This window comes from Chenopodium album, chromosome 17, assembly GCF_948465745.1.
Source record: "Chenopodium album chromosome 17, dcCheAlbu1.1, whole genome shotgun sequence".
NCBI classification, from domain to species: Eukaryota; Viridiplantae; Streptophyta; class Magnoliopsida; order Caryophyllales; family Amaranthaceae; genus Chenopodium; species Chenopodium album.
The window spans coordinates 49,057,054-49,082,739 of NC_137850.1; the positions used below are offsets into that span (position 1 = coordinate 49,057,054).

Genomic DNA, 25,686 nt, shown 5'->3' on the forward strand with positions numbered 1-25,686 from the left:
TTATACGTGAATTTTTTAGGTCTAATTGTATTGTAAGTCAACAATTTTTAAAACATGTCAACTAGCTTGGTAAAATTTTAAGGGTGATATCTAAAATGTGAGATCAAATTCCGTCTACATCATTGTCCTTGCGGTTCTCTCTAGTCTCTAGTCTCTACTCTCTACACCTTAATATAAAATGACACGAGATTGATGCTATAAAACGATCCACTTACGTTGACATTTGAAAATTATTGACAAAAGAAGTCAACAGAATCAACTTCAATGAATTCAACACCCAACAATCTTGAAGACAACATTGTACACATTGAAATTTTACAGGAAGAAAAAGGCAAGTAAAGCATAAGTTATGCAGAAATTATACTCATTTCATGAACCTTAAAATTCGAGCACAAGCTGTCTAGGATCAACATCAGCCTTCTTAAGAAACAACCCAGAAAGATAAGCAGAAAGAAATTTCTCTCTTATAATCCTCATACCAAACCAATCAAACTCCTGTATCCAACCCAGCACATAACCTGTACTAATGAGATCAAACACTCTCCATCTCCTTAACTTCGCGTAGTTTTGTAGTCCACTCTTTATCCTCTGATATTGATCCTCATTTTCATGATCTACCAATGCATCAGCGAGGCATCTTCCTAGAATAACCCCGTCTTCTAGAGCAGAACACCCTCCCTGGCCTAAGTCTGGTGTCATAGGGTGGCATGCATCACCTGCTACACATACATTGTCTTTGCTTATGTTTCCATATAAGATCTCCCATGGAGGCCTATATCCTAGTGGAGAACGAACGATTTCTTCAACTTTTGTGTCTTCGATCACAGCCTTTATTTGGTCAGGCACCTTCCCAAGTTTACTTAGCACAAATTGCTTCAGCTTCAGTTGATCAGCTTCTTGCAGATTTTTGTTTTCTGTTAAATTAGTCATAATTTAAGTCTCAGCCTTTTTATTCACATCTTTGGTTTGGAATTACGAAATTTCATAATGGTATAATGTACGTTGAGTATATAGGCTACATAAATTAACAACAGTGAATTCATTAGATAACTTGTTGCTAATCATGATTTGTATACCTTCAGAAGATGGAGACCAGGTCAAAAACCAATAAACAGCAGTGTCATCGCAGGGAACGATGCCATATCTAACACCATTTCCCACCAACTGATGAAATTTAGGCTCAAAACCATGGCCATCCTTATAGTATGCACAACCTCTTACAGCCGATCTTCCAGTCAATGATGGTTTCTTGAATCCAAGCCACTTTCCGACCACTGAATTCACTCCATCACACCCCAACAATACCTGTTTGTGTAAACAACATTAAAATCCTGTTAGCCATGATATTATTTTTATTATATTTCCTCATATCTTAGATTAAAACATGTAATTAAGGGAATACAGGGGACAAGAATGTCTATTTCAAAATAATACTGATATCAATAGGTTTCAATAATCAGTAAGTTTCCTTGACTTAATCCAAATACACTCTTCTTAAAGACCAGTTCAGACTTCAGAGTGTCATTTGAATGTGCATTGAAATGACAGCATTTGACATTCTAGCTTTATCTTATGTGTCATTGTATACAAAAAATAATAAAAAAATAATTTTATTAACTATAAAGTAAAATGTGCAGCCTTAATACCTTAGCCTTTAGGGTGGATCCATCTGAAAGGTGCACTAGCTTTAATAAGCCTGAATCTTCTATAGAATCCACCTTGGAGGAATATCTTATGGTGTCACTTGGTAGTTCTTTTGCAAGTGCTTCTAGTAAGGCTTTCCGCCTCACACATCGAACTTCATGATCTCCACTGTACATTCAGTAAGACCATTTTAATTTAAAGTGAAACAACCGCAAAGAAGAAGGAAATATGACATCTAAAACAAGTACTTCAAAGTTCAAACTTACTGTTTTCCCTTGTTTGTATATGAAACATAAGAAGTCAAGTCTCCTGTAACTGTAGATGAAGTATATATCCTGCAACCATTTTATTGCAGAGATTATACATGTGTTTGAAGTTAAGGTAAGTGTAATAAAGTAAATAAATCGATCCTGAACTTCAACCATAAACTTTAAGCTTTTGGTTGCGTTGGTCCTTTAACAGTAACAAAATCAAAAAGAAACATGTATGTGTAGTTACCCAAATAACGGGCCATGTTGTTGCCTGAGTGAATCGCCAATCCCAAGTGCATCCAAAGCCCTCCAAGCATTAGTCCAAGTTGTAAACGCGATCCCAGCTGCTCGCAGGGCATCTGATGATTCCAACACCAAGCTTTTAACTCCCAACCTGCATCAAATGAACAAGTATTTTAGTTACTCCTCTTTCAACTTAATTTAGTATAACTGCATATCTTCAGTTTGCTCAAAGGTGAAATTTCAGGAATAATAAAAAACTGCACGTTTAAGACGACTCATATATCTATAAAGTGGCAACGAGTCACACAAAATTCATTACCATTCCCACGATTTATTATGAGACAAAATATATACCTATGAAGAGCTAAAGCTGTAGCAAGACCAGATATTCCAGCTCCAACAATGACAATATTTGTGTCTATTTCCATCTTTCACAAAATTTTGCAATTTTTGAGATGACCTTATCATTATTCCAATATTCATATATATATAAATACATTGATATGGTACATCGTATAGGGCGGCGCACACATGGCTAGAACAGTTACATATACAGGAATAACTTATTTAAAATAGAGAAGATGCTTTTGTTGACTAGTATGACAACCTAGATGAATTGATTCAGGCCATCTTTTTGTTTCATTTATATGTTTATGTATAGTTTAATCTCATTTAATCACATTTTATTAGTATACTATAGTTTATATCAATCTTAGTATTAAGGAAATCTAATTGGTTCATCATACAGAAAAAGCAGGGGATAACATATATATGGGACTGATGAGCCACTAAACTAGGAAAAGGCAAGGCATGTTTAAGATAGTGATGTTAGGTGAAGATTAACAGGTGTCCTAAATGTTGGAGATTATTATAATTCATCAATTATGGTCATAAATACCCATGTCCGACATGGGTACGTGTTCAAAGTGTCTGACTCGGCTATTTTGTTAAAAAAATTCTATGATTTTGAAGTGAAATGAAGTGTCCAAGTGTCATACTCATGTCCGACTATTGAGAGTCTAACACGGGTACTTTAGGTAAAATGAAGAGTCCAAGTGACATAGGTCAGAACTAGATAATTTTGAGTTGATTTGATGCTTGTAAAGATTTACTGTTTTCTAGACTGTCAAAAAATTATCATTAAAAAGGCCTCAACTTTGATGGTCATTCTTTTACAGTCATCTTTTTTCCTACACTAATTTCTTGAAGCTAGGCTTATTTAAAAAATGAGGTTAACTAAAGCTCATATCTTCTTCCATTCAATATAATTTCTTCAGAACCAGATTAAACAAACAAAAGGAGCATATGAATCACATGATAAACTATATTATGTATTCTCAGAGCAGTCCACAATTGAAATCAGCCTTCATCAACAGCAAATTAGCTAAAAATGATGCCATTACTTTGTCCCTCAAAAAACTCATCACCTTCCCATCACTCTGTTGTAGGAAACCTACTATATATGCTGTAGTAACAAGATCAACGCCTCTCCATTTTCTATCCTTAGCGTATTTCATCAAGCTTGTCTGAATCTTCTTGTATTCTTCAACTTCCATATTCTCCTGCTCTACTGACTTACTCACTAAAACTGCCTCAGCAAGGTATCTTGCAAGAATAATCGCGTCTTCTAAAGTAGCACACGCACCTTGACCTATGTCAGGGGTCATCGAGTGAAATGCATCCCCTGCAACACAAACATTATCTTTGCTTACATCACCCCAAATTATCTCCCATGGAAGCCTGAATCTTAGAGGAGAGCATATGATGTCCTCCACTGCAGTCTTCTCGATAATAGCCTTTATCTGGTCTTGTACTTGTCCCAAATTACTCATCACAAATTGCTTCATTTTCATGGGATTTTCTTTAATTTCTTCATCTACTAAAGAGCACATATAATAAGTAGTGAGTGTCATAGTACCGAGGAAATGGACTGACATGAAAAATCAATTTGCTTACAGCTTACTATAGTGGAATATAATACCTTGGTTGGATGAATTGAAAGTGAAGAACCAGTAAATGCTAGTGGGATCACAAGGGATGATCCCATATCGACAACCATGCCCAGTGAACTGCATAAATTCCGGGTTTAGGCCATGATTTTCTTGTAAATGAACATAACCCCTAATAGCGAACCTCTTGGTGAAGGATGGCTCATTGAACCCAAGCCATCTTGCTACAACAGAATTTACTCCTTCACACCCAACCACCACCTTCCAGAAAAAGATGCATTTGTCAAGATGCTTAAGATGCTGATAAGTAACAAGGAAGTTATGTGTTCAGCTTAAGAAGGCTGGCTTCTAAATATACCTTCATCGTAATGACTGAGCCATCAGCAAGATGAAGCAGCTTTAAATGGCCTGATGTTTGGATGCTAACCACCTTAGACGAGTACCTTATTGTTTCCTTTGGTAACTTGTTTGCAAGAGTTTCTAACAAGACTCTTCTTTTCACACACTTTACTTCATGGTTTCCGCTGGCAAAACATATCATTCTTATAAGCATGTAATACAATCTACAGTATATGAGAAGCATGCACATTATTTATGATTTTACTAAATATGGACATAAAAATAGGATTTTGAGTACTTACTATGAAAGTTGTGCTGTTGGAATCCCTGATGTTGCTGATGTTACAGTGATCCTGAACCATGTCATTTAGCAACCAATTACTTCAAACTCTTTTTGGGATAAGCTTATATATGGTGCATTTAAGAAAACCAACTGATTATGAAAAGTGGTGCACTTTAAAAATATGGAGGTACAACACATGGATATGTAATCTTTGTATGGTATCAAACCCATGCCCCATTTCAAAGTATAAGGTTGCGTACATCTGACTCTGTACACACACTTAAAAAGAACAAGACATAGAGTTCACCTGGAGAGCCGGCAGTGTTGTGAACGAAGCAAGTCACCAATACCAAGTGCATTCCAAGCATTAGTCCATGTAACAAATGCAGCACCATTAACTCTCAAACTATCAGAGGATTCCAGAACTAAACTCTTCAATCCCAACCTTCAAAAGTTTTACTACGTAAATCAAAATGTAACTACAAAAGAATATAAGAATTGAAAATCGTAATGGAGAAGTGGGTATGTTCTACCTGTGAAGAGCTAACGCCAAAGAGAGGCCTGCAATGCCACCTCCAACAATAACAATGTTTTCATTTATATCCATTGTTGTTTCAGAATTCAGAGACCTGTATTTTCTTGTTCTGTAACACCTCATTATATATCACACACCTTTAGACCGCAGCTGATCATTTAATATAATGTTATGGATAAACTTTTCGTGCAGATAAAGACCAAGGAACTGAGCGACTGATGATCTCATTGCTCATGTCACATTTCTTTAAATGTCTACAGCTTAGTGAAGGTCTGATAATTGGCAGGGTGGTAAGGCGGGCATAGATATTAGGGAGTATCAATTTCATCCCCATCCTCTCTGAATTCTACCAGTTTAAATTGTATCCGAATTCTACCAGTTTAAATTGTATCCGTTATATGAAGCATAATACAAGCACTTGGTACGTATACCCCTTGATGTACTATCTTTGTAGAACAACCTTGAGGAAAGTATATCAGGGGGTGTAGAAAGCCAATTATCCTATCCGACAAAAATTGCAGCTCGTGGAAAATACTTCACAAGTCAAAACCAATCCAATTTTTTGTATACCCGTACATATACTACTATGAACCTATGATAGTCGTATTTTATGTAGCAAAATTATTATCTATATGACTAATGTGGCTGATTTGTAGGAAGGTATAAGCGTAACAAGTTATCATATAAGATTATACGAAGTATATTTTTGAGACCTAAAAGGCAGTAATCCAAAATTTAAGGAGAACAAAGACTTGGTTACAAGTATTAGAATTCTACAAAAATGCTTAAGCAAATTTTTTGAAAAACAATAGTCGACAACATTTTTATAACAATCCAACCTATCAATCTAATATCACTGCATTTTGGGAATAAATAAGTACTCCTGCAGGACCTGCACTTGCTATGATACCCAATAGGCCAACCAGGCAAAGATTACCTAAAACAAGGGAAAATGAACCTAAAAATCCCCCCAGGCCTTCTCTCTGTACCCGTATACAACTTCAATCACCTTCCAAAGCTGCAAGTCCACGAAAAAATTTCTCATCTGCTCTCCGGAAATTTAGCCTCGTAATCTTGAGGTAGCTGCATCGAGAACACCACTTAACGTTTCAGCAATGAATTCCGTGAACAAGATCAAAGGATAACAAAATCACTTACCATGTATCCGTGAACAAGATCAAAGGATAACAAAATCACTTACCATGTATGTTGCACTTATCATCTTCCCTGCAAACCATCTGCCATGTAGCGCGCGTTGTGCATTCATTGCTGATTGGGTGTTGTCAAATTTCAAGTATACAAATCCTTCAGTGTTCCTGCTCCCAAAAATAAAGAAACAAAGTGAGAAACCAGAAAGATGAGACTCATCTTGAACAAGATGCTTAATCCGCTCAAAATACTTTCAAGAAGCCATTGTTTTGAACAAATACATGCCAATTATGAATTGCAAACAGACAATGCCTAAGGAAAAAAAAAAAACAAAAAACAAAAATGTGCGAAGACAGCCAATGCTCCACTTTTAAGGCATTTTGAAAGCACCGTCAGAACTACCACATTTACATATGCGTTGATTGCATAAATAGATTCTGTGATTGTTGGCAATGGTTAAAAACAATATATCCATAATTTAGGACCTTTAACAGCATCAGCTATATTTCATGCCAAGTATAAATACAGCATATAGGCAAAAGCATGATATTATCCAGTACAGACAGAACCAAAGGTGTCAGACATTTAACACGCTCAAAAAGCTTTAAGTGCATACTTGTCTACAAAGATGTGCTTCAGGGGCCCAAATTTCTCACATTCATCCTGCACATCGTCTTTTATATCAAGATCAAAATCAGGTTCAGTCTGAAAAAAAAGAAAGCAAAATTTCAGCAACAAAAATATTAGCAATTCCAAGAAACCCATTACGAAGTTGGTACAAACCTCTAGCTTTGGATCAAACATATTTTTCAACAATAGACACTCGCTGGGGACACCAATAGTGTCAGCCATTGAAAGAGTGCCCAGTGGAGCAGAAAGACCAGCACCAGGCAATCCTCCAAGAGGAGCTACAGAAGGCTGTGCAAGGGGAGAAACTCCAGGAGCAACCCCGGGCATTGGTGCAGAAGCCACAGAAAGAGCTCCAGTATTAACAGCTGAAGAGGCAAGTGAACCACCAACGCTGTATCACAGAAACATTGATCAGAAAACTATTATTTTGACAGTGAATATTGACACCTAATTCCAACGTAACGAATAAGCATACCACCAACTCAAATTGCTAGAACTTGGGAGATAAAGCTTAAAATTACTAGAGTTATTAAAAACTGAATTTTGGGCCAATAATACTGAAAAATACTAACCCGGTAGAATTGCCACTGCGATCCAACTTTTGCATGAGAAGCGCTCGAGAACTTGCATTCAAAGCCTTTGGAAAGAGCAGGAAAAACAAATCATTCATGTTTGGTTCTAATTTCAAAATAAGGTGAACAGATAGAACATAAATATACTGCATACACCCCCATTTCAAACAAACAAATGCATAAATGATTGGTAAGCTAATATGATTGGTATAAAGTAGCAAGATTAAGGGGAGAAAGAACAAAAAATAAGATATGAGAAGACTACTTAGCCCTACAGAGGAACTTATAGCTTTACAAGTATAAAGATTTCACTATTTCAGGGCCTCAGACTTATTTACGTCAAATATTATGACATTTTGTTATCTTTTTTTTTTTTTTTTTTTTTTTCTTGTGATAGGGGCGGAAGGAGATTAAGTGTATAAAACAAAAATAAACAAAGTGATCCCAACGGCTAACAACTAAAAAGTTGAACTTTCTTTCTTTTGCCTCCATTTCATTAGCAATAGACATGCAACATTCAGCTCTCCTCACTTCCAACACCTCCTTGGCTATCTTATCATTATTCCTCTAGAATGCAGAAACAAGCTCCTCTAACAGCAACCAAAGTAGCGGAGATAGTAAATTACAGCAGCGGGAAGATATTTATACATGGAAGAAAAGTGAACAGTGCACAACCAAATAGATTCCAGAACTCCAGCCTACCATCCACTCACTCAAACGGTGACCATAATAGTCAGACTGACAAACAAAACCAGAGAGAGAGAGAGCGGGCCAGGGAGGGAAGGATGTTGTAAATGCAGACAGAGGAAAAAGAGAGGTCAAGACAGCAGCAGTAATAGATTCACAGTAACAAACACAACCAAGAACTAGCTAGATAGATTTCTCGCCAATATTAGCTACACAGATAAACCGCGCAGAACACGTTTAACACATAAAACATTGGTCTCAAACAAGCATTTAGCTAAGCCACTTAAGTTTCAAGGTGGAAGCAACCTCTTAAGAGACATCCTAAGATTCACATTAAAAAAATAAAAATAAAATAATATAAGCAATAAAAACAAAAAACAAAAAGGAGCAGATAACCAAAAAAAGAGCTACTCACCATGCCACCGCCTTCATCATCATCTAAATCACCAGTAGTTGCCCCTGCATCTTGCATTCCAGGTTGATCAGTGACAGCTGAAACCTGAAATAACAGGTAGCAAAATTTAAAAAGTAAATCTAGCAGTCATCAAATAAGTCACTTCATCAAGAAACATAGTATCTGCTTAGCCTGGCATTTAACACTACTTTTTGACGCAAAGTACAAGAGGCATAAAAGGAGAAAACTAGGTCTTTAAATAACACATAAAAGCAGAAACATCAGAAAATTTCAAAAACATTTCTGCTTCTAGTTCTGCTTCTCACAAAGGGCATTCTTCAATTTCCAAAACTTCACTCAATAGTCATACATGCCCCAAGTCAAACCACCCAAATTAAGGATGTTGATCAATTTGGTTTGATTACATAATTTATACTATAATCAATCTAATAAGGTCAGAAAGAACTCCAAAGAATCCAGGAATTTCTAGAACAAAACCTCATACAAGTATATCTACCTAAGCATGAGCCAGAAGTCCACAACGCTTCATTGCCAAATGAAATAGCTCCAAACAAGAAACTAAAAATGTGATTTAAGTTGCTCTAAACTGAATGAATCTTTCCATATATCTTCCTCTAAAGATGAGAATAACAATGGGATTTTAGTAAGATAAACCAAATACCACAATCGTCCACTTGCAACTTCAACCACAATTGCAATGCTTTGTAGCCATTCAACACATAAGGCTTACAACAAGAACAAAAACAACTTAGTATAAATCTCATTAGGATGAGGTTTAAGATGGTCCAAATGGACACAATCTTACTGCTAAAAAGCCACACTATTCATGAGGCTCTTTTAAAAGACCCGCAAAAACATTGTTTAATGTTAGTTTTTAGTGATAATAAGCATGTTTCTGCATATAAATTGGGAAAACATAAAGTAAAACCATTCCACAAATAAGACATCAGATGTCAGAAAACATTTACAATCAGCAGAACTACAGAAGAGTTGTCAAGATTACCTTCATAACCCGACCACCAATATCCAGTTGTCCATTTAGAACTTGGGCTGCCTTAGCATCTTCAAGACGTGCAAACTGCAAAATATAACAATAATCAAAACTAATATATGAAAACAAACTCAATAAGCATCAACAAAGAACAAGTAGGCCTTTGGCAGTTCATCACTTCAAGTAGTAAGCAACAAGAGGAGTAATTTGATGCATGACAATTTATGTCATCTAGTAAGAAAGTGACAGGGAAGGTAGGGAAAAGGTACTGCAATTGTGATCACTTTCATCATTTGAACAGGAACATGTAAAAATGCCCATAAAGTACTAGGACATAAATAATGAAACCACCATTTGTCTTTTATTTAGCATTTTTAAGCTTTATCATGCCACTAAATTTCACATTTTTTCCTTCAAAGCAGTCAACATAATAAGTAACATGCTTGTGTCAATCGTTTAATAAATAAATTAAAAAAAGACCAACTTTGCTATAAGTAACTAAGTTATGCTCACCTGGACAAAAGCAAAACCTTTACAAAGACCTGCTTCATCACGGGGTAACTGCACCAACTCGATAATCCCAAATGATTCAAAAACCTGGCAAGAATACAAAATGTTACGCATCATAAATTAGATACATGGTCAATAACCAAGAAAACACAAGGTCTGAATTTCAAATCTATATGAGCAACCAAAAGATACAACACGAACAAAAAACTTGTGACAAGTCACAAGCACATTTAAAAAACATAGCACAAAACTGCACCTAAATTGCAAACCCTACCCAACCAAGAATAACCTGGACAAACCTAAGTAAACATTTATAAAACATGTAAGAAAATGATGTAAAAAAAAAAAAAGCATGCCAAAACTGGAAATTTAGATTCACTGACCACAACCCGGTCTGGCTGACCTATTTGAAATGTCTAGTAATTTCTAACTAGAAGGTATTCAGTGTTTCAAACAAGGTAGTAAAATTAGCCGCTATCCAGCTGGCACCACCCAATCACCTAGCTCTCTGGTCGTCTTATAGAGCAAGTTTTACAAAATTGGCATAATAAATCATTTTACCATGTTCGTGTCTTGGCAGTTGTATTCTTGCTAAATTTCCTTAATTCATCTTAAGCTCCCAAACTTCCCATTCAATCACAAACAGTTATTCCATCTTTATTTCTCATTACTTTTCATTACTATAGCAACTGCTGTCAATCAACTGGCTCCGAAAATTTCAGAAATTTAGAAAAGTGAACATATACTCATAGCATAGCTATAAAACTACAGTGTATATTCAGTTTATTACATCTTTAAAAGAGTGGTATCTTTCTTATAGACAGCACTAAAAGAAGACCAAATATTACAGCAAAGAATGACAAATCAAATAAAATATGGATCCAGACCGACACCCTTGCAATAACATGAACCACAAAATACTGAAAAGGAAATTGGATTTATTACCACACGAAGTTGTTCTTCCGTAATGTTAGGAACCAAATTTCCAACGTATAACCTCCGTGCTGCCCCTGAAACAGTAAGACCTGCTGCTGTAGTAGATGTAGACTGGACCAGGTTTTTCTCAGCTTCAGAGGGTTTAACCATGACCGGTTGACCACGGATAAGTTGCCCAGAGAGTGCTATAGCCATAGGAACTGACATTACATCATAGAACTCTATATAGCTGCACATTTGAAATTAACTGTTCATTGCCTTGTGCACCTCCCCACTCCAAACAAGAAGAATAATACAGAAATATACACTCATGAACACATCATATTTGAACTAAATATACCTGCACAACTAAGTAACTGCCACATCATTTTTAAGTTGAAATCAATTGTTGCTATGCCTTCATTTAGTTAATACTTCATAAGAGATTCATAGACTATTTTAATTAAGCAGGTACATCATTTTTCAACAGCAATAACATACTTCTACAAAAATTGAACAGAATGAATATTATATACCTCAAGATCACAGCAGTTTTTAAAAAATGAACCAATAGCACAGAGATGTTCCTAAAGTAGAGAATTGATGCACTAGCAGCAAAAAAATAATGAAGCAGTCGTTCTCACCCTTCATATAATAAAAAGCATACACAACCATACGTGATGTCAGCTTACACAACTGCAGATTGCCCTTTCAGGGTATCTCAGTAAAAACCAAGTTTCAACAACTAATTGATAGATTAATTGAAGGATACAGATCTAGAATATCCAAGTAATGAAACATCAAATAAAATAATACCAATGAGTGTTCCACAAAGATCCATAATTTCAAGTTATACTGCGAATATAATTAAATAGCTTACCCAACTCCCTTGGAACGTCTAGAATTACGGTCCATAATGAGCCGTACATCTCGAACCTACAAATCATCAACAGAGCTCATAAATTAATGTGATATTGGGAAGAAATACTTTTTTAAAAATATCTAGAAAGAATCTCATGAAAAATCATGTGAGAAACATAGCACTTTAGAGATTTCTCACCTTTCCAGCTCTAGAGAAAAATTCAAAAATGTCCCTTTCATCTGCCCTTAGAGGGAGCTGCCATAATCAGACAAAAGTTTCAGCTAACAAATTTTTGGGAAGATGCAACTTGAAAGCATGGAAAGTGAAGACAGACAAATAACATGAACAGAAACACACCTGATAAGCAAAGACTGTTCTCTGATCCCGCTCAGGGTCAGCCTCTGGTTCTGTTGTGTCATCCTTCTTTTCCTTGTGACGTCTGCAAATAAAATAAAAAAAATACAATAACTTAATACAAGGAGAGTGAGAGGGGAAAAGGCAGAAACTGAGACAAACACTTCTTGGGTCGAAACCTATGAAGAAAAAGTCAATTCCTAATCCAATTGATCATTTAACATAAATCATCAGACCAGCATGGATGTTTAAAACTATTATAGCAATTAAGAGATCTTGAAATAGCAGCAATCTGCTCCACTACTCGCATTAAAGTCGAACCAAGCCCTGCAGCGAACTGCAGCAAGTTACTAAAAGAGAACAAAATTTTACATATAATTAAACTATGAATATAACAGGAGTTGAAGATGATCTGACAAACCTTTTGAAACATAAGTACAGGAACGTCATCAGCGCAGGAAAATTTCAAATAAATTGCTAGAGAACTAGGCATGCAGTATTAAAGTTCATGAAGTATTATATTTAGGGAGTATGAGAGCTGAGAGGCTATTGGCATTGTATTTAGTGTTACTATATAAATGTAAATATTTCATCAGACAATCCAAACAAGCACCATTCAATCTGCTAAGTTAAATCACTTATTGAGGAGCAGAGCTAACATCATAAACAGAGGGTGAAAAATAGATGCTCCAAGCAATACATTTGAGCAGATTAAATGGTGCCGGTGGTAGAACAGACACATATAGCCATCCAACCAGAAATAAGGTGAGACCTATCATGAATGAAGTCCAGGAAACAACTAGCTAGTAACAGCAATGCCAATTTCTAGTCTCACAGTGGAAAGACTCATAAAGCACCAACTGTATCTCTGAGCTACTTTAATGGGAGAAAGACTTTAGGGGAGCCTCAAAATTAGAAACCAACATGCAATCAATAGTTCAATACCCTAAGGATAGTCGCTAAACATTTGGTTAGAGAATAATAGTCCTGCAATATTATTTTGGCCAGCCTTGTTAGCCAAGTGAACACAGCTGATCCCACAGGAATCAGAAGATGAAATGCTTCTCCTAAGCAAAGCCCATCACTCCCTTAACAGCATGTCTGCAACACAATAAATGAAATTAAGCACTGTGCTGAGAGGTGGAGGATAAGAAAAATTCTTAACAAAACATCCTAATTAGCCTCCAATACTTAAACCCAAGAGCAAGACTTCTCTCAAAATCCCGGGGAGTTTAGGAAGAACATTAAAACCCATAGCTTGATTTCCTGAGCCTGGCTCATTTGCCAGAATGACCATCTGAAGATTGATCTAGCATATCTGCGAGTTCCCAGAATCTAGCTTTCAATACTTGGAATATTTTTACCATCAAAAGGACAAAAAAGAACACAAGTCATTACAAAAAGTCCATTCATAGGTATATTCACATAAACATTGCTGCAGCACTTTTTCAGAATTAACCAAAAAAAAAAGAGAGAGTGCTCTAGCATTCCGCTATGCATCAATTACAAGAGAAACAAAAGAATCCTCAGATTCCTCACCAGATGACATAGTTAATAAAAAGAAGTGATTGCTAGAAATATGTAACAAACTTCAAATTGGTTCACCAACAGATGAGTTTACACCTTTATAGATAGGTCAACAAAATATTAAACAGCATCATTAGCTGCATACATCAATACAAAAAGGAAATAAAAACATTGCACTGATGCCTGACATAACAAACAACAAGCTATATTTGAGACTGATTTAACAGCTTGCTATGGACACATTGAAGTGTTAGCAAGAAATCCATCATTTTATAGAAATAATGAGTTTGATGAATTACTATTAGTGGAAATCAAGAAGAATTAGTCAGTATCCATCACAAACTGGAAAATGCACATACATATGTCAAATCAGATATTAAAGTCTTCCTCTGAAAGAAGGCAAATAAAATAACAGAAGATCAAAAAATTAAATATAAATATTAGAGGTTTTAAAACAACATTACCTGCTTTCTTTGTCACGGATATCTCTGTCATGACTTCTTTCTCTTTCTTTTTCCCGGCTCTTCTCAACAATCTCTCTGTCTCGGCTTTTCTCTCTGTCTCGGCTTTTCTCTCTGTATTCCTTATCCCTAGTTCTCTCCCCATCCTCCCGGTGTCTAACTGAATGGCTCCTGCTACGTCGATCACGTTCATCTCTGTCCCTCTCACCCTCCTTCTCACGATCGCGTTCCTTTTTACCAGAATCACGGTCTCTTTCGCGTTCTCTTTCCCTATCCCTATCTCGATCACGGTCCCTCCCATTTCTCTCTTCTCTATCTCTATCCTTATCCCTATCTCCTCTGCTACTTCTACGCCTCTCCCCATCCTTCTCGCTCCTTTCTCTTTCCTTAGATCGTGATCGATGCCTGGATGAACGCTTCTCCCTATTCCGGTCCGGGTCTTGATCACGATCACGCTCACGTGCATCATCCCCAGATCTAGAGCGCTTAGATTTGCGATCTTCATCCTCATTGTCCTCACCCCTACGCCGAGAACTCCGGCTACGTTCCTTCTCCCCAGATTTTACTAGGTCATCCCCCCCATTGGCAGCTTCTTTCGATTTCGGTGGCTCAGGATTTTCTACCGTCTTCTCTAAATAATCATACTCATCAAAATCCATAATGCTCACCCTTCAAATCACTGCACAAAGAAATTGTTCAGCAAGAGACAAATATATACTCTATAAGTACACAAAACAATTAAACTCAGCAACAACAAAATCCATCAAGCAATACAATAACTTATTCTTAATGGTATAGCACGAATACTCAAATGACATAAAACCGAGTGCAAATCGAAAAATCAGGCAATGACAACTACAACTTCCAAAAATTCACAATAATTCCTCTAATAAATGGTAAATTGCCATAAACAGACATTAAACACCAAGTTTATAGTCAAAAACCATAAAGCAGTAACTCACAGCTGAGTAAACCCTAGAAAACCTAATTCCTAACCAAGTATCAAAAACTTCAGAAATTCCCCCAAATTAACATCTTTAAGACCGTGAATCCAACGAATTCATCAACGAAAACAGATTTTCAGAAAATTATAACCAAATAACAAGAACAAAACGTAGAAATCCAACATACAAATGGAAACCCTAAGTAAAAAATAATTCATTGAAGTAAGACATAGTAGGTAAGCATTACAACGGAAGAATTCAATTGAAACGGAAATTAAAGAAATGTAATGCATAAACTAATCGAATCCAGAAAAAGGAGAGAATAATAATGAAGATTACCTGAGAAAATGGTGGAGAAGAGCAAGGAGATAACGAGGCAGAGGAGAGAGAGTGGTGTTTGTTTATGTTTGAAGAAGGAGAAAGAACGAACGAAAGAAACAGCGAGAGCTGCTACTTCTACTTGTTGGGATTTTTAAGAGATTTTTTTTTCGGGTGCGCCTAATTTTTTACAGTCCGTCTTGTGTGTGGCCAGCCACACCGTGTGACCACTTATAAAATAACAAAGTAACCCATATAAAAATGACCAAGTAACCCCTGTAGTACTAATTGAGTAACCCCTATAACACTAACTGAGTAACCCTATAGCACTGACGAAGTAACCCCTTTAACACTGATCAAGTAACCCCTATTACACTAATAAAGTAACCCCTGCCACACGGTGTGGCCAGCCACATATAAAACTTTGTGAATTTTTTATGTCTATTCTTTGGCTTGTTTTTGACAACTTGGAGAGACAAATTGTATCCGGATAATATCGTTTTAGGGCAAGTCGTATGCGACGTATCACGTCTTTCTCTGTCACAATTTTTCATATCACCTCTTGTTGCTTGTGGTACTTCTTCGTTACGAATTCGCAAATCACAATCAGTTGGAGGGTTTGAGTTTGAACGTATAATACGTAGTATATAAATTAAGCAATATGCCTTAATATGTAAAGGAAATCTTTGAATTGGAGTGTTCTAGGGTTTTGATGTGCACGTATAATATTTTTTTAAAAAAAAATTAAGCAAAATGGGTTAATATGTAAAGGTATTTTTGAGACATCTTGTCATTTGATACAAAACCTTATAGGAACAATTTGTTGAGTGTTACCATGATAGCATATGAAAATGAGGAATGGTAAACCTATTTTTATTGTTTTGGAGGCTTAGTACATTCCCAAATGTATAATTCATACTAGGATAGAAACAGTTAACCCAACACAACTCACACTAGAGGTTCCCTTATCTTCCCCCCACTCTTCCAAAATTGTCTAGCCCGCTAACCCGAGCCGAGAGGACCTGTGAGAGGTTCCAGCCCGGTAGGGCCCTCTTCTTCTTACCAACCAAAAAACAAAAAAATAAAAACACAACTCACACTAGAGCCTAACCAAAAATTGGTGACCAACAACACATATAATTCATACTACCACCACTTCTAAAAAAAAGTAAATTAACATGAACAAGTTACCAAACTCTGCAGAGAAAATACAAAAATTCCTACAGCAGTATTGTGCTTATACAATACTAGTATTAGTAGAAAAAATTACCCAACTGAACAAGGGTTTATTACATGGAAAAATTTAAAACAAAAATATGAATTTTATGATCCCAACTTAATCCCAATTGGAATGAATATTCTACTCCGTATTGGTTGTTTCTTGCAACTGGTGTATTACTCCCTGACACAGAACCGAGCTCTATTTACTAAATATTCCCCATTTCTTATCAGTAGACTCTGATTTCTGAGATCCATCAGATCTTGGTATAGGTGGCTTCAAACCACCTGGAGCAGAATTTCTAGTAACATCTGAAGGGTCAGCAATATTGGGGTTAGCATCTCCCGTTGTACTGCTAAACTTACCAAAACCTATTGACTGGGATCTAGGGCTGCCAGTATTAATAGGTGGCAGCTGGTGTCCAATGCTGCCCGATGAGTTACTATTAGGTTGACTTGATCGATTATGAATTTCACCCCTAGGCTGAGTCACATCTGGAGGAAGATAGATATTTGTGGGTCGAGAACCTTCAAGTCCACCTTGTCTGGGGCTTTTAAGTGCATCTACCTTTGTATTGCTAAATGTACCAAATCCTGTTGACTGTGATCTAGGACTACCAGTACTAATAGGTGGCTGTGGGTGTCCCATGGAGCTCGATGAGTTACTATTAGGCTGACTTGATTGACTTTGAAACTCGCTCCTTGGCTGAGGAATATCATCTGGAGGAAGACAGAAATTCATAGATGGAGAACCTTCAACTCCACCTTGTCTGGGACCTCTAGGTGGAAGAGCACTAGGGTGGAGTTGAGGATGAGGGTGAGATTTGCGCTGAGTTTCACTATTAGGGAATGTCGTAGGATTCCTCACAGCTGAAGAACTCTTTGCTGCGCTTCCGGCGTACCTATTTTCAATTTCTTGTGCGACTGGCCTTACATTTAGACCAGTAAAGTTGGGCACTCCAGGAGGAGCGAATCCTGCAGCATTATTATTGGATGTAGCAGCTGCTGCTTTGCCGTCAAACCTGATTTGCTTCTCCTGAATGCTGGTAGTCCCTTTCACATTATGGCTGAGGTCAAACATTTCAGCAAAATTTTGGTCTGCACTAGAAACTGAAGTAGCTGGCCATGCAGGCTGTTCTTGACATTGCAAGGGTGCTTCTACATCATTATCCACATTGTCCATATCAGATTCTTCACAGGATGATAATTCTCCCAAATCAGCAGGACTGTCACTGCAAGTAGCAGCAGCATTATGGATCTCTGGACTGGCAGCAGTTTTGTCCTTGGAACTGTCGGAAGACTTCTTGCCCCCTTTCTTTGACACACCAAATTTGACATGCCTAACTATTAAATATGCTGGTCTTTTTTCTTCAACAAACGCATCATCTTCAATCTACATCATTTCAGAAGGCATAAGAACAGGAGAACAAGAACAGGTGTAAACCAGAGCTCTGAAAAGTGGTAAAATAAAGAGTACAAGGTCTCTACCAAAGCAGAAATTTGAGAAAGAATTCCAGTTAAATCTTGGTCTTCAGTACCAGTAGCCATGCACTGATTGGGATCAAAGAAATATAACCAATTAGTGACAGTGAAATAAAGCCAAGGTTTGCACAATTAGAAAATTGCAGGAAAATAATTGATCAAAAATCAATAATGCAAAGCCAAGCACTTCACATTCATGCAGTAATATTATAAGAATATATTTCAAGTTTCAACTAATCATGAGTGTTTCAACACCCTATGGTAAACTTCAACATATTGATGTGCCATCACATTGGACTCAAAAGCTTCCTGTTTATGCAAAGTTCTGGTTCAACTATGCCTTTTTCTTAGCAAGCTGGACTCTAGTTTGTTTTTATATATCTTATTCCAAATTTCCGCAATTTTTTTCCAGCTTTATTTCACAAAAAAAAAAAAATATAGTTTAATAAGAAATATTGTAGTAAGCTTTATGTAGGAAAAAATGTATAACCAACTTAAAAGAACAGAGACAGTATTTATACATATATCAAAAAAAAAAAAAAAAAAAAGGAAAATTTGTTAAAAACCATCTTATAAAAAACAGATTTTGTTAAAAACCATCTTATAATTTTTTTTTTTGTCAAATCACACCTGTTTTAAAAAAAAATTTGTTAAGTCCCACCAATCCCCGGATTCCGACCATTGACTGAGTTTCCGGCGTTGACCTCTACTAAACTCCCCCTTTTCTTTCCCTTTAACCTCTTTCCCACACCACTGCAACAACTAACCGACCTTCGCATTCTCTCTCCTCCACCTCCAATGGCGGCAAACTCCGCAACCTCACCCCGCCATTACCCCAACCTCCCTCTCAGTCCATACTCCAACCTCAACTACAACATCAATGGCAACCCAAAAGCTCCGTCATCCCAATTTTTTGCTCCTCTGCTCGTCGCCGGAACCCTAACAAGCGAAATGGCTCTTCTCTATCCCAATATTTATCTACTTCTGATGCTGGTAAACTCCAATTTGTACTTGATGTTTAACAATTGAAATCCAGATTACTACTTTCTCTTCAAAGAACAATTGATTTGTGTGAATCTAAGTTTCATCAATTTTTGTCTTCTGGAATTAAGGTGGAGAAGTGGGATTACTTGCCTAAATTGCTTCTCCGTTTGCTTTTGATGCGATTTTCATGAGCAAGATCTGAGCTGGTTATCTGAGCTTCAATAGTGAAGTTTCAATTAGGAAAAGGGGATGAGAATTGAGAAGCAGACAAAGGAAAGAATGGAAGGAAAAGGGGGGAAAAATAAGAAAGGGGAGGTCACATGACTTGTACGTGCAACTGTGCAAGTCAATGCCGGGAAATAAGGTCAAAGGTCGGAATCCGGGGAGTGGTGGGACTTCACAAAAAAAAAAAATTAAATAGGTGTGCTTTGACAAAAAAAAAAAATTATAAGATGGTTTTTAACAAAATTTGTCTTTTATAAGATGGTTTTTAACAAATTTTCCAAAAAAAAAAATCTCACTATATTTTTTTTTTTTTTTTTTGGTGTGTGTGGCTGTGTTGGGGGGGGGGGGGTGCCAAGCATTTTAACTTAAACAGAAAAATACTAATTTAGGTAAGAATTACCTTTACTCGGTATCCACGTTCCATCAATCTCCTTATTGTGTCTGCTTTCATCTTAACATCCTTCGATTCCTGGAGCAAGGAAATCAAGAAGCTGATTACAAATAACAAATCTATCAGAACATAACAGTCAACCTTCAGCATTGCACATTGCTCAAAAAAAATCGCAGATAAATTGTGACAAAGAATCTTAAGAGGAAAAATATGTTTAACTACTAAACACAACAAACAAGTCTCAAATCTAAACAAAGCCACTTTTACCGCATACAGAAATATTAGATACTACATTAGTGAAAATTATGATTGACAGATTTCAGATAAGTTGTTACATTCACAGCAATTGCAGGTGGTGTGCTTTAGCATAAAGCAATCTTCTTGATTGCAAAAACTTACAGACTTTGCAGAAACACGGATTTCTTTGCAACCTCCTCTCTTAAGACTGCCAGCAGACTGCAGAAGAAAAGCACGCACATTCAAATATTATAACACTGGTTGCTAGAAAAAATATTAATTGAACAAGGTCCAAAACAATATACAGCACCAGAGTTTCTTATAATAAAGAAGAGGAATTAAACAATTAGGATAAATTTATTTAAAACAAAGAATCGGAGGAGGGGGGGTAAAGGGACACCACCTTCAACAAGAATCTCCTACCTTTATCTTAGCACGCTCTTTTTCTCTAACTTGTTTCTTGTACCGTTCCCGGTTATAGTCCATGATTTTGCAAACAGGAGGCTTTGCTAATCGGTCAACCTGTGAACTCACAAACATATCAGACCTTTATAACACCAGCAATATCAGAATATTGAAAAATGAACCAACCAAGTTGATAAAATAGAATAAATAAAATAAAATATTACTAAACTTCCCAAATAAAATAAATAAATAAATATATAAAACCCCATTAAGGTCTATAATGATTAATAATTAATGATCAAATCTCAGTAAGACTAAATCAAGGTCTTCAATCAATCAATCAAAGCCTTAATCTCATAAGTGGGGTCGACTAAATGAACCAAAAGTGATATTCCATGTAGTCATCGACAAAAATCTTCCTCCTCCATCCTTTACGATCCAATGTTTCATCCTCATGCAAATCCATATACTTCATATCCTTCCTAACTCTTTCCAACCAAGTCAGAAAAAAAGGTGGTGGTGAAAACTAGGAGCTTGCAGACAAGTGAAGATTGGAACTTTTAATGCTCTTCCAGCATCATCGTGGGGAACAATGACATTTAATGCTGCTTGTCCATGATACTAGAAGGCACAGTGACCCAAGAATGCAAACATACAGAACTGGCTAGAAATTGTCAAATAAGGAGCTGGATGGCTTAGATAGGAACTCGAGGAAGCTTTTCGTCAAAGAGATGTGCACACTGTACAGTAAGCAATGATTATTCAGCTAAAAACGAAAGATGTTTGGTGGTTGTAACTCTTGCAAGGATGATACTGAAGCTCTTTCCTAATTGCTTGAGCAGAGTGGGAGTGAGGGTGGAGGTGGAGGGAGTAATTGAATGGTAAGCAATAAGCAGAGGTAATCAGATGGTAAGTAATCAGCAGGCAATGCAAGGTATACGGAAGCTTGGAGACAAACAATCAAAGGCCGGGTACATCATTATCCACAAATTAATTTACCAATTTTCCGCCAACTAGATTAGTCGAAAACTTACACCCAGAGACAAGTTGCAAAATAATAGGCCATTAAACCAACATCTTATAAATTATCAAGGATCAGGGGGGGCAGAGTGCTTCTCTAATGGAAGGTGTGCATTAGTGTGACTTCAAAGTGTTTGGGTACCTTTGCTTTGAGGTCCAGCAAGAGAAACACATATGAGAATAGAGCGAAGAAAAGAAGAATGACATTGATTAGGTTTACCTATGGTCTAAACATGTATAAAGATACAAAAACGCTAAGTCAATCTTTTAACAGTTCAACCATAAAATTGAAGTGAGCTAAGCTTTAATCAACCACCAAACAAGCATAGAGACAGCCGCCAGACCATGCAGTTCTAAATTCTGGTCAATAAAATTCTAGTGTCCAATCACCTTAGTATTAAGCAAGAACAACAAGGGCTAGATACTTCAAGGGAATTGATTTGTCACTTACAGTCCTGCAAGGCTGCAAGGTACCGAGGATGGATCATCACATGTCAAAACAGTAACTTAGCCATGGAAATGAGAGATAAAGAGAGAAAAAATGGTTCTTAGCTAAATGATACCTGAAAGACAGGAAGGATCAATGATGTAGACTGATCAACAGTTTAACACTGGATCCAAGAGAGACAATAATGCAGAGTCTATAAGATAAGTGGGACCTTAGGGTGATGATCATAATAAGGGGGAAAAAACCCTATCTTTTTCACTTTGGGAAATACAAAAGAACTTTTGGAGGCCATGACCACTTTAATATCATTACAACAATTTGAACAATTTATGGCTTTCATCTCCGGATATATCGGTGCTCCTATGATGATGAAGCTAAAGCTAAGTATGTGACTTTTGAAGCATGAATTTGCATTTAGATAGCAAACTTCTTTCAACTTTCAAGTCAAAACATAAACAGGAAAAGTTAATTAAAAAATTTATAAATATAAAAAAATTAAAAAATTTATAATTAAAGGGGGGGGGGGGGGAACCCACTGAAAACATATAGGTAGTCAACAATACTTGCCACGAAACATGTTATAGACTTTCTTAGAGCTTAAAAATCATATTACTTCTCCCTCGTAATTTTGTAGAAGCAATACTAAGAATATTTACCTCAACTAGATCAAGCTTGAGACTTTTTGCACGCTTCAGAGCTTCCTGTCTTGAGATAATATTATGTCCTGCAAGCATGCACAAGAAATCTCAACCACCAAAACCCCTTTGGATTACTTTCTGTGTTTCCTTTAAAAAAATTCTAATTTCACTCTCCTCACCCAATAACATGACAATGTTTAAGGTAAATTCTTTTTGTGTTTTCATGACAGATGAAGGCAATAGGTGACCAATAGTCCAATATCAGTTATCACATACGAATTACGTGCAATACAAAGATGTTAGGAGCTTAGGGCAATAGGCAAACAAGGGTAATTGGAAAGAATACAAGCATGCTACTATGTATCAGAAAAGCAACAATCATTCTACATGAGTTAACATCAAACATTATTTTTTGGGACAAAATCAGCAAAAACTTCCTTCCATAGCATCCACATAAATACACTATCACTCACATATGAAACATGACGATCCTTGCGAAACCCTCAAAGCTTAAACATCAGCACATTATACAGTTATACAATGTAGAAAGCAATCCAATATAATTTAATTGACCAAAATCTTCAAAATCTAATCAAACAAACAATGCACTTATACATTTTGATTCAGTCTTACAATCTTAAGAATAATTAAGCACCCAAATCATGATACCTTCATCAGTAACAACCCTTAAAATATCCGCTTTAATCTCTTCATTAAGCCGCGGTCGACTAGGAGTAGTCACTTCCTCCTTCTTCTTAATCTAACAACATACAAATTCAACAACCATTAATTAATTTCACAATAAACCCAAATTCTCAAAGAGAATACTGAAAATTTTTCCAGAAAACTAACCGAAATTGAATCACGAAATTAACCTGAACTGGGGCAGCGTAGAACCGAACCCTAGAGTTGAATAATTCATCCCGACGTTGAAAATTAGGGCTAGTTTTCGAAGAATTTGATAGAAAATAATAATCCGATAATCTTAGCGAAGCTGCTGTTTGATTGACGAACTGAGGTGCAGGAATCTGGAAATGATATCTTCTGAATTGGTGGATGAATTTGTTCAACTTCGTCTCTTTGATTCGACAGAAAATCGCCGACATTTTCGATTAATTTTCAGCTAAATGATCGAAAAATGGGGCAATTTTAAAAGATAATTTGCTGCATTAAAATGTGTTCTTGAGCTCGCAGCTTATTGGGGCAAGGTTTAAGAATTGGCACCGAAAAAAGGTGTAAAGACAAGAAACTAGAAAGAAGCAACTATTGTAGCAAGAAAGATTTTAAGCCCTAAATTCTACTACTTGTGCAAAATTTGGAGAAGTCCTAATTTACAAGTGTGGGGTGTGAATTTTAGCGTGTAAATTGTTAACATGATGGAAACAATTGAAATTTTTTGCTGATGTAATTTATTTGTCAAAGAAGCAAGCCCAATTTTTCATAATAATGGTAAACATAGGGTGCATCTTAAATAACAAATTTGTTATTATTTGCATTGAAAAAATATTTTATACATATTTTATTATTTACACTTGTTTATTGTGATTTCAAGTGAGATGTGTGAAGTATTTTGTCACTCGACGTGGTGTAATGGTGCAAGAAGTAGTCATTAACGTCGACGCGTCATTAGCTTTGGTCACCATTTGTAGAACTAACTAGTTGAAATCAACATGCTAATCTTCTTCTTCCTCCTCCTCTTGTCATAACAAACTGTTAAAATACGGGTCTGGGACGCACCCGCAATCAAGAGGGAGAGCCCACTTCACAAGACCAAACCAATATGGCCCATAATACTTAATGTCATTAAAAGTTCCAAACCATGGACCTGACAATATATTGAAGCCATTAAAGGTCTCAAAACCTTGGCTCTGGCTCTGATCCCATATTAAAATATGGGTCTGGGCTGCACCCGCAATCAATAAAGGTAGTCCACTTCATAAGACCAAAGAAGGTTCTATCTCAAAATCATATGACAATAGGAAGAGTAGCCCTTTAGCCTTATAAACTTATAAAGTGCTTAACTCTCTCTTCTTCAACCAACGTAGAATACTTACATGTGTTATTTGATAGGATATATTTTTAACACTCCTCCCCACATGTAAGGTCTCTTTAACTTAAGGATCATTTGATCCAATTCAATTAACTATATTAAAGAAGCTCGAGCTTTCATCCTCATCCACCCCTAACCGCCGCCGCCATTCCCACCAACATGTCCACCGAATTAAACGAAAACCTTAAGACAAAAGGAAGAAAAAAAGGGGTATGATCATCCCCTAAGGGTAAGGTGTAATGTTCCTCCATTGAAGTAGCCCTTGAGCTTCTAAAACTCCATTAAAGATGCTCTTCGAATTCACAATGTTATTCACGGAAAATAAAAAAGACCATTTGCTACATAAATTTCAACTACCGTGCTCGGAAAACACTGCCAACAGCTGCCTAACATTACATGCAACCACCAACGACCTTGTATATCTACGGTTCCATAAATATAAGTTCAACAAAGGATGAGAATAGGAGGAAGAGCAAAGAGAGGAGGAGCATCAAAGAAGATTCTACAAAGGTTGGAGTAAATGGGGACAAAAGAGGACTTAAAGGGAGTTACTATGCTAACATCGCCAACAAAACTCTATTAACCCATCCGTTCCATGTGATATCGCATATAGACGATCGTACCCCCAACTACTAGCATGAAAATACATAATTACCCTCAATATTTTTTTTTACTTTTTTTTTTCAATTTGTCTCTCTCCTGTGTAAAAATAATAATAATAATAATAATAATAAAATTGTGTTGTCCCATTTTAAATACATGCATACCTGGTAATCTAGAGCTTATTATATTCTGACTAGTCTGAATTTGAGTCAAATTAGATTTCAATTCGGAGAAAAATTTTCGCAATAAGCATTGTTGTATTCACAAGTCTCAAATTCAAAACCTTAATGAAATTAGAAAATCTCTTTTAGCACTTCATCTAAGCATTTATAGTAAGACTATAAGAGCATTCTCCTCATATTATATTATTTTCATTGTCCCCTTACTTTTCTAATAAAAAGTATTC

General features: G+C 36.4%; 4 protein-coding genes across 5 annotated transcripts; all 4 read right to left on the reverse strand.

Annotated features, from left to right (window-relative positions):
- Positions 1–246: 246 nt before the first annotated feature.
- LOC145588363 (monooxygenase 2-like) lies at positions 247–2,566 on the reverse strand. Its single transcript, XM_081645003.1, has 6 exons — positions 2,493–2,566; positions 2,143–2,289; positions 1,911–1,979; positions 1,647–1,812; positions 1,077–1,305; positions 247–914 (listed from the first exon to the last, which is right to left on the reverse strand). The coding sequence occupies exons 1-6, from the start codon at positions 2,564–2,566 to the stop codon at positions 379–381; spliced, it is 1,221 nt and encodes a 406-aa protein (XP_081501129.1). The 3' UTR covers positions 247–378.
- An 887-nt stretch (positions 2,567–3,453) lies between these two features.
- On the reverse strand, positions 3,454–5,347 carry LOC145588364 (monooxygenase 2-like). Of its 2 annotated transcripts, none has more exons than XM_081645005.1 (6): positions 5,243–5,347; positions 5,017–5,154; positions 4,729–4,779; positions 4,446–4,611; positions 4,120–4,348; positions 3,454–4,014 (listed from the first exon to the last, which is right to left on the reverse strand). In XM_081645005.1, exons 1-6 carry the CDS (start codon positions 5,314–5,316, stop codon positions 3,476–3,478), a joined length of 1,197 nt encoding a protein of 398 aa, XP_081501131.1. In that variant the 5' UTR covers positions 5,317–5,347; the 3' UTR covers positions 3,454–3,475. The 2 variants fall into 2 exon arrangements, with proteins under 2 accessions (XP_081501131.1, XP_081501130.1); XM_081645004.1 differs by having other exon boundaries at positions 3,454–4,017.
- A 616-nt stretch (positions 5,348–5,963) lies between these two features.
- LOC145590059 (uncharacterized) lies at positions 5,964–15,758 on the reverse strand. Its single transcript, XM_081646796.1, has 14 exons — positions 15,601–15,758; positions 14,321–14,996; positions 12,333–12,414; positions 12,174–12,230; positions 11,994–12,049; positions 11,144–11,363; positions 10,202–10,285; positions 9,701–9,775; positions 8,698–8,781; positions 7,596–7,660; positions 7,177–7,414; positions 7,010–7,098; positions 6,446–6,560; positions 5,964–6,327 (listed from the first exon to the last, which is right to left on the reverse strand). The coding sequence occupies exons 2-14, from the start codon at positions 14,974–14,976 to the stop codon at positions 6,286–6,288; spliced, it is 1,863 nt and encodes a 620-aa protein (XP_081502922.1). The 5' UTR covers positions 14,977–14,996; positions 15,601–15,758; the 3' UTR covers positions 5,964–6,285.
- Positions 15,759–16,739: 981 nt separating this feature from the next.
- LOC145590061 (uncharacterized) lies at positions 16,740–23,933 on the reverse strand. The gene is made up of 8 exons (XM_081646797.1): positions 23,503–23,933; positions 23,297–23,387; positions 22,646–22,713; positions 20,540–20,638; positions 20,279–20,335; positions 19,889–19,957; positions 18,286–18,348; positions 16,740–18,190 (listed from the first exon to the last, which is right to left on the reverse strand). Exons 1-8 carry the CDS (start codon positions 23,731–23,733, stop codon positions 17,000–17,002), a joined length of 1,869 nt encoding a protein of 622 aa, XP_081502923.1. The 5' UTR covers positions 23,734–23,933; the 3' UTR covers positions 16,740–16,999.
- Between the last annotated feature and the right edge of the window lie 1,753 nt (positions 23,934–25,686).

Coding starts and splice junctions, on each gene's coding strand:
- LOC145588363 (XM_081645003.1), bottom strand. CDS start 2,566: ATGGAAATAGACACAAATATTGTCATTGTTGGAGCTGGAATATCTGGT. Junction 2,290..2,492: donor ACAGCTTTAGCTCTTCATAG/GTATATATTTTG, acceptor CATTTGATGCAG/GTTGGGAGTTAAAAGCTTGG. Junction 1,306..1,646: donor GATCCACCCTAAAGGCTAAG/GTATTAAGGCTG, acceptor TTACACAAACAG/GTATTGTTGGGGTGTGATGG.
- LOC145588364 (XM_081645004.1), bottom strand. CDS start 5,316: ATGGATATAAATGAAAACATTGTTATTGTTGGAGGTGGCATTGCAGGC. Junction 4,612..4,728: donor CCAACAGCACAACTTTCATA/GTAAGTACTCAA, acceptor ATGTTTTGCCAG/CGGAAACCATGAAGTAAAGT. Junction 4,018..4,119: donor TTTCAATTCATCCAACCAAG/GTATTATATTCC, acceptor TGTGCTCTTTAG/TAGATGAAGAAATTAAAGAA.
- LOC145590059 (XM_081646796.1), bottom strand. CDS start 14,976: ATGGATTTTGATGAGTATGATTATTTAGAGAAGACGGTAGAAAATCCT. Junction 11,364..11,993: donor AGACGTTCCAAGGGAGTTGG/GTAAGCTATTTA, acceptor TCAAATGTGCAG/CTATATAGAGTTCTATGATG. Junction 10,286..11,143: donor CGGAAGAACAACTTCGTGTG/GTAATAAATCCA, acceptor TATTCTTGCCAG/GTTTTTGAATCATTTGGGAT.
- LOC145590061 (XM_081646797.1), bottom strand. CDS start 23,733: ATGTCGGCGATTTTCTGTCGAATCAAAGAGACGAAGTTGAACAAATTC. Junction 23,388..23,502: donor TCTACGCTGCCCCAGTTCAG/GTTAATTTCGTG, acceptor GTATGTTGTTAG/ATTAAGAAGAAGGAGGAAGT. Junction 20,639..22,645: donor TCAAGCTTGATCTAGTTGAG/GTAAATATTCTT, acceptor GTGAGTTCACAG/GTTGACCGATTAGCAAAGCC.